At 34.9% G+C, this 8,678-nt stretch overlaps 1 protein-coding gene across 3 annotated transcripts in view; it reads left to right on the top strand.

Annotated features, from left to right (window-relative positions):
• The window catches only part of raraa (retinoic acid receptor, alpha a), a 187,630-nt gene that overhangs the window by 159,572 nt on the left and 19,380 nt on the right, over nucleotides 1-8,678 (top strand). For all 3 annotated transcript variants that reach the window (XM_016522966.1, XM_016522965.1, XM_016522967.1), the window contains one exon: nucleotides 5,364-5,512. In XM_016522966.1, coding sequence (XP_016378452.1) covers nucleotides 5,364-5,512 — 149 coding nt within the window. The remainder of the gene's footprint in view (nucleotides 1-5,363; nucleotides 5,513-8,678) is intronic.

The raw sequence follows: 8,678 nt of genomic DNA, 5'->3' as shown, positions 1-8,678 counted from the left end.
CCGATCTACCTAAATGCATTTATGTTCGCGCGAATCATTCGTGATCCAGCCTCACCTACAGAAGAAGTGAGTATAAGGTTCTTTTATGAATCTTTGCAACTCGCCTTTCCTAATAACGTGCTAGTTAGCAAGTTCCGCGGCTAAAGTAAACCGTATCATGAGAACAACTCGTCACCCCACGGAAGAGAGGGGCGGAGTCAGCAAAGCTCATTAGCATTTAAAGAAAATGGACTAAAACGGCTTGCTGAAAACAGAGCTGATTTTGACAGGGTAAAAAGGGTGTTGTTTTACACTACCATTGAGAAATTTTAAGCAAAGTATGTTATAGACTTTTCATTAAGAAAAAGGAAAATGGGCATCCGATGACCCCTTTAAAAGAGTTTACAGTTACAGCAGATGCAGTAAATTTCTGTTTGTTCTGCTTTAGTTATCTCTAAACATTTGTGACATTTGGATGGAACGCCGTCAGTATGCAGTATGTCAGTAAGACTTATGGCAGCAGTCAGAAGAATGATTTCTAGGTTGCACCTCTGAATGATTTTCTTAGTGACAGAAATTACAAGGCATGAAAGGTTAGTGTGAAAAACAAGATGATTAAAAACATTCAGGGCTTCGCTAAAAAAATTCAGAAGCCTGCACACGGAGAAAAACAGAGAGAGGGAGAGAGAGAGACAGCAGAGGGGTTGTTGTTAATGAGCAGTAATGTGGTGTGTTATATAAGTGTTCTGTGTGTAATTCGGTTGACATGAGAGAACAGACTGACATAAACACTACAACACACACACACACGAACACTCATTCACACACAGTGTGCTCGTTCTATTTATCCCTGTCTCACCTCATTCATTTCTCTTTTTCGGTCTCTCTGATGTAGTGGGTGTCCTGAGTGCATCTATTTGTTTGCACACACACTATTATGCAGTGGCACCAAATTGGGATATGCAACACAATGTAAAGGGGGACACCAAAATCATGTCCTGGATCTTTGTATTCTGGCTATATCTGTTTTTTTTTTTTCTTCTGAATTTAAATAAAAAATATATATTTAATTATATTATGGATATTTTGCTGATGCTGTTTTTTTTGTTTGTTTTTTTGCTCAGTCATATCATATTCAACAGTGGTTTTAAATTGTTCCTATTGTTTTCAGTGTTAAAATCCTTTATCCTATGCCAGTTTATTGTGCAGATACAACTATATGGTCTAAAACATACTCGACACAAGCATGTGAGACACATGCAAAAGCTTCTAGCTATTCAAGCTCAATTTTTACTCATCGTTTAGAATGCATTTAATAACTCAAGTACATGTTACATTTTCAACATCTCCGCAAAGAAATGGCAGGCACGTTCATAGAACGTCTTCTAAAGTATATTTCTGGTCTTTCAAAGGTTGACTTCCTGAAAAGTGAAAACACTGGCTCTGTAGTGCTGTCAAAACATTGTTCTGTTGGCTTGAGCAACCTTCTGATTCAGCCGGTGCATGAGTTTGGGTGGGACTAACTGTAAATTGGTAAAAATAGATGGAGGCAGGATGGGAAAATTTCTCTACTTTCATACTATATTAGTCATTATTCACATTTTAACTGAAAATCACGTGATTACACAAACATCCTAGGTAATGAGTGGCTTGTTTGCTGAGGAAAATATTGGCACACGATAAGGACAGTTCTCAAGAACTAACATTGCTACGTCTGTGAGGGCCCCACTGACTGCCTCCAATATTTGCAAATAGTACAGAAGGTAATTTTTTCTAGTCTAGTTTTTTCGGCAACCATTTAAATGAAATCAGTTGATGTTGGCATAAGCAATCACCTAGAAACCACCCAGGTGCCGGATTACAAGAATAAAATTCTTTGTAACTGCTATTTTTTCATATAATTTTAAAAAGTTAAGAATATTTTGTATTGCCAAAAACTTTTCTTAAGAATATATGTATTTGTTTTAATCTTATGATTGATTTAAAGGCTGGGGTTATCACAGTCAACAAATCTAAAACTAAAACCATGAAAAATGTTTTTATTACGTGAAATAAAATAAATATCAACTGAAATTACTGATGTTAGAAAAAAACTTACAATTATTTAGTTTCAGCTAGTTGCAGAGGAGACATTTCTTAGTTATATTTAGTATAATTTGGTGTAATAAATTACTAAAAGTAAAACAAAAAATTAATATAAACTATAATGACATTTTTTAAAAAGCTAATTAAACGACACAACAAAATTGCTAAAACGTTCAAATTAAAACAAAAATGGAAAAAATATAAAAACCCATTTAAACTAAAAAAAAAAAACTTTTTATTAATCATACTAAAATAACACTGCTCAAGACAAAACAAAAAAGAATGTTCTTAAAAATCATTGTAATTATTGCTACTCTTATTTTTAAGCTTTTTTAATAAAAAGTAATTTTCAGAAGATTTAAAATATGTGGAGAATTAAAAGACAACTCAAAATGCTGAACTTGCGCTTATATGATTATTATGGTAATCTGCTAGGCCGAGTTGATCAGCGAGTCTTCGGCAAGAACCGCCAGATAACACCAAAACCTGCCATGTTCTTGAAAAGAAAAGGCATTGTGTATTACGAATGTTGTTGGCTCTTTGACGACCTGCTTTTGCTCCTCTTGTAGGAGAGGATTGTCGTGAATTTGGCCTCAGAACATGGCGATACACCCTGACAACCACCATGAACACCATAGCACTGTTGATGGGCAGTTTAGTGCAGACAATGTAAACATCTAATTGATTAATATTATTTTTCTCCACCCACCCTTAGTCTTATCCCACCCTGAAGGAGCAATTAAAAGTTCAGAATTTTGTAATGAAATGTTCATCATTATGAGTGTGGTCTTCAGGTGTCCACAGACTTTTGGCCTAATTCGTGTTGGACTCAGGGCAAGGCATGGCCCTGTCCACTCAAAACAAAGCTTTAGCTTTTGGTACGTCCTGGATGTTTTGCCCAGCGATGTGGCTGTGCGTGTATGTGCTTATCTTGGCTGTTATATCCACATGTTTGAACTTCAGTTGTTTGATTTTGGCTTCCATTCTCTCCAATTCCTTCCTGCTCTCGTTCTCATTCTCTCTCCGTCCACGGCTGAGTCAGCCTTTCATTCTGTCAGTCTGTTCCAGGACGTCTCTGAATATTTCCTGCCCACAGAGAGACAGGCGGGAACATGCACATTAACAGTGTGTGTGTTGGTGTTTGTGTGTGTATGGATGCTGTTTCATATATGTGTCTGCAGTCATTCTGTGTGTGTGATGTGCCCGGCGGGGCCGGCAGCAGTGGTGTGTAAATAAGAGTTCTATATTTAACTTCAGCTCACAAGTTGAGTTGCCCTCTGCTACAGCTGGGACACACACACACATACATGGGAAAGAAACTGCAGCCAAACCAGCAAGAGAAGCAAGCACATACTTTAACCTCGGATACCCTCTCCACCTTTTCTATAAACACAGAAATGCACACATTGTGTCCTGTTGAGAACACCATAATATTGCTATTATTTGTAGGCGTATATAGTCCAGGAGTCCCTAAGTCACATGCTGCCTGTAGTATGCAAAATTTTCAATTAATGATTCCAAATTGTGTGAGTCGATGGTTACTTGATATAGTTTCAATTTTAGATTTTTTCAAACCTCCATCCTCCATCCATGTTTTTTTGGCTGATACTGCCAACAATCCCTTGGACAGAGGAAAAGCAAGAGTTTGAAACTATTTTTTACATAATTAACGAGTAACATCTTTGATGTTATAGTATGTTGCAATACTAGCATACTGTTTTTATAAATACACTTAAGAGTACATTAACATCACTAGTGAATATATATATATATATATATATATATATATATATATATTTAGTGTTGATATGATATGATTTGATATAATGATATGATTTGTGATGCAGTCCTGGAAATATTCCTTTCTGACACATTTAAAGAAAAATGAGATGCAATAATGATTATTAACAGTATAATAATAAAATCATGTTGGATAAATATAATAATTAATAAATGATTACTTTAATTAAAAATGTAAATATAATTATACTTATTTTTAAATAATACAATAACAATTGTTGTTAGATAAATTAATTTATCAATAAAAACTAAAATAAATATTATTAATAATAACAGATAAATATAATCAATAATATATTCATAATTTAATTAACATAATATAAATGATTGTAACAATTATTTTTGATAAAAGAAAATTATAAAACTGAATAGCAATATTAATGTTAGATAAATATTATTAATAATAGTGTAATTAATTATAATGATATGAAAATATCTAATTAATTCATATTAAATAATAATAACTTGTTATGATAGAAAAATTTGCTAAAACTAAATATATGAATAGTAAATACAAATAGTAGAAGGGGACATAGGAGTAGTACTTTATTTATTATTTATTATTTTATTTTATTTTATTTTAAAGGAAGTGTGTTTAACTTATTTATTAAAAAAATTATCCCCTTAATGTATTTTAGAATTTTTGTCTAGTATAGATTTGAAACGTATTTTATAACTTTTTGTTAATTGTATACCTTGTGTAATTTATTCTGAGATCGCCATGAAAATAGCCTTGATGCTGACATGGCATTAAAAAGTGAATAAATAAATAAATAAATAAATATTTATTTTTGTTTGTTTGTTTGTTTTTGTTTTTTCACTACTACCACTACAACGTTGACTACTACTACTGTTACTAAGCATGTATAAGATGTTTGTAGTTCCTGCGGCACAAACAGCAGGAAACCCATCTAGAATCCAAGCCAGTGCTGTCTGTTCACCTTCCCATCAGTGGTTTGAATGGTGTTTAACAGTGTTCGTCTCTTGTTTTGATGTGCGATGACTGGCTAATTATCATCAGCACAAATGTGTTACACGTGTTTAATGAATGTGCTAAGATCATCTGTGTCTCTCTGACAGAAGCTCAGTTCCTCTAGAGGAGCTGCTTCAGGACATCTGTGTCTTTGATCTCTCTTGTAATGTTCCTAGTCACACAGCAGCGCTGCGATGTGACGCTCCGGGACAGGGTTCAGGGTTAGGGATGTCTCCTAGATAAATAGGAAAGTCTGCATTATTCAACATGGTTTGGATTTAATTTAGGCCATTAAATGTTTTATGCTTCTGAAAAACTATTTTCAACAAAGGTTTTATTTGAATGACTCTATGCTTGACAAAGATAATATTACATTTCATTTGAATTAAGATGTAGGTCATAGAAAAAGTGTGTTCAAGTCCCAGTCTGATTGAATAGATTTTTAATGTATTTTTGAATACTGTAATAGACACACAAAGCAAAAAAATGTCATGTTATTGACCCATAAACTCTCTCTCTTTCACAGCTATTGAGACCCAGAGTACGAGTTCTGAGGAGATCGTCCCGAGCCCACCCTCTCCGCCCCCTCCTCCTCGCATCTATAAGCCCTGCTTTGTGTGTCAGGACAAATCTTCAGGGTACCACTATGGCGTCAGTGCCTGTGAGGGCTGCAAGGTGAGTGCTGTGACCCGTTCTCATTCGACCCAAAAGTAGCAACACTACTAACTTAGCTTAGTAGTCAGCTATTTTCAAAATAGTTTCCGTTTTTTCAGTAAGCCATTTTCCCCAAAAAGTAGAGAAGAATAACAAAATACTGTTTATATACACACAGTATAGTAGTGTTAGTGAAGTACATGTAAACATAACTTTACAATACTTGGGCATTTTCACGCTCACCCTCAAACATTCTTATGAAGTTGCTTATCACAGACGTACATTTTTAAAATTAACTGCTTCAAAATTCACATTTTCCAGTATAGGGTCAGATTTACTAACAGCTTGCGCCTGCGCAAACCGTTAAAATATTACTGTCAGGATTTACTAAAGACACGCAGTGAAGAATTAGTGCTGAAAAGGCGTGGACACAATTATTTTTGCGCCTGACCTTATAGAATATGCTTTTCTTTCAGATGCAAAATTTATGGGAGGAGATTATTCAAATGAACCACGCGACGTGATTTACTAATGTTTGTGCTCGTCAAATTACTGGTATTTGCGGCATTATTTAATGCCCTAAAAAAGCACATCTTAAAGTAGGTGGTAATTTGCGCTGCTCTTGGTAGATTGCGCTGGTCATTATGGAAATGTCTGACTGCGTCTGTGTTCTTTGATGTGCGCATTGTCAGTAAATCACCCGCAGAATTTTCCCCTCCCATCTGCAATTTTATGGAATTGTGCTCTAATGATAATTTGCCCTGTTTAGGTAAATCTTGCCCATAGTTGTGTGTAATTTACGTTGTAGAGCAAAACGTCCAAGAATCATGAATTTACCAGAGACCATGTTTTACTCAAAAATTGAAAAACCATATTATAAAAACCCATAGGAAAATCCGGGTGTTGATGTCACGGCTGCAGCACCACCTCCTTCATTAGCTTTAGTGTAATTAACCATTTTTTGTTAGCAACTTGTAGTGTAGTAGCTGTTTGTTAGTAACTTGATGGGTTATCCGCTAATATGTCAGGCTACTTGAATTTAAACTTTTCATATGGTAAAGTAGTAGTTCCAGTACTGCTGTACATAGCTACACTACAAGTTTTAAGTGACATGTTCAAAACTATCTGAATGGGTTGCAGTGGACTGACACAGATTAATTCTAGTTAACCATCCTGACCCGTTATACACATTCCTTTTTCTCTGTTCTCAGTGTGAGACAGACTGTTGACCTTTCTCGTGTCCAGAGTGCACTGGAATCAATAGATCTGGATGAGACTTATGAATGTTAAAACCATTAAGAGATTACCTTCAGCAAGCTCACTGAATCGCCTGCCTGCATGTGTCCTCATCCTTGAGTTCTGTCATTAGTGATTTTTGCTAAGGCCACTGTTGCCACTGTGACTTTTACACACACACACACACACGTATATATATATATATATATATACATATTTGGTAAGGTTACTTTTAAAACGTATTTCACTGCAGATTGCAAAATACATGCTTTAAAAAGTAATTTGTACTGCATTTTGTTAGATTACTCCGTTTTAGTAACTTAATCTAAATACTTTGGAATACTTAAGGTAAGGGGCTTGTTTTTATGTTAACAACCTGAATTGCATAAAATCAGTATCACCTTTGCAATCGTGCTAATATTCGGGAAAACAGCACTCTTCTTCCTCGATTGATTGCTTAACTATACCATATGTTATAAATATAGAAATACAAGAACTCATACAGACAAACCTACGGTGGACCAGTAGTGCACAACATAATGAAATCGCCACAACACACCACATAGGACTGATTTTGTCGTGTTTTGTTCTAATTTCGCTGTGTTGCAGCTTGTTTCCATTGTGTTGTGCTAATTTCATGGTGCTGCAGCTTGTTTCTGCTTTGTTGAGGAGATTTTGTTATGTTGTGCACTATTGAGCCACCGTACAAACCTCACTAGCTATGTTTCCATCCAAAGATGCGAATTTAACTTATGCGCAAAACTGGAATATCGCATAAAACATTTGCGAATAAAGCACCGTTTCCATCCAACGAGTCAAAGAGAAGAAAATCATCAGTTCCTGATAAACTGACACTAAATATCTCTAAGAAAACTAGGAGTTGATGACAGACTTTCCTCAGGCATTTCAGAACGACCAAAACAACACATAGATGCTGTGATTGAGATCGGTCCGCTGGTTTGTCAGGTTGTCAGGAATTGACTTTTTCAATTCGCATGGTGGAATTTATTCGGTAAATGTTTTTCCATCGTAGTTTATGCTCATTTTTTCTTATCGGATAAAAAGTTTATCCTACTCATTTGTGCGCATACCCATAGTGCAAAGTCACATGACTTTTTAGAGGCGCATGGTGGAATTTATTCGGTAAATGTTTTTCCATCGTAGTTTATGCTCATTTTTTCTTATCGGATAAAAAGTTTATCCTACTCATTAGTGCGCATAAGTTTTTTATGCGCATTTTTTGAATTTACGCGCATCTTGGCGTTTCCATCCAGCGGTTTTTTATGCGATAATCCAAAATGCACATAAAAATAGGTGGATGGAAACATAGCTACTGGCATTGCGTGAAAAAATGTCTGTGTGGCGTGAGAACAGTGTTGGGAGCCCTGGTTTTCAGAGAACAACTTACTTTAAGATGCTTTTTCAAGTTTAGAAATTTTGTGGCAGGTAACCACAGGTTTTGTGGCATCTGTTGAGCTCCTGTGTTTGCAAACGTTATCTAACTGAGTATACTTTGCAAGTCTATGTTTTGGTTGTATGCATATTAGGGATATGCCGGTATCAAATTTTCATGTTGCGATTAATTGCTAATGCTTTTATCACGGTATTGAAATTTAGTTTTAAAAAAAGTGCTGTCATAATACAGTATAACAGGTTTAATAACTTTTTTCTTATAACAAAAATAACTGAACATTTAAATGCAATAAAGCAATACAGAAAAATGTAAAAGTTAAAAGTTTTACACAGATTAAAGTGCAAAAGAACTATAAAGACCAATAGGTATCACTTTACAATAAGACCTCATTAGTTAACCTTAGTTAATACATTAACATTCACAATGAGCAATAGCTACATTTACTACAGAAGTTATTAATCTTTGTTTAAAAAAACACAAGTCTTAGTTCATGTTAGCTCATTAAATAACACAATTGCAACTTTCGATTTTAACAAC

This window comes from Sinocyclocheilus rhinocerous, unplaced genomic scaffold (genome assembly GCF_001515625.1).
Source record: "Sinocyclocheilus rhinocerous isolate Xijiao unplaced genomic scaffold, SAMN03320098_v1.1 scaffold419, whole genome shotgun sequence".
Lineage (NCBI taxonomy): Eukaryota > Metazoa > Chordata > Actinopteri > Cypriniformes > Cyprinidae > Sinocyclocheilus > Sinocyclocheilus rhinocerous.
The sequence above is the reverse complement of the archived record's forward strand: the minus strand, read 5'-3'. Positions and strand labels throughout refer to the sequence as shown.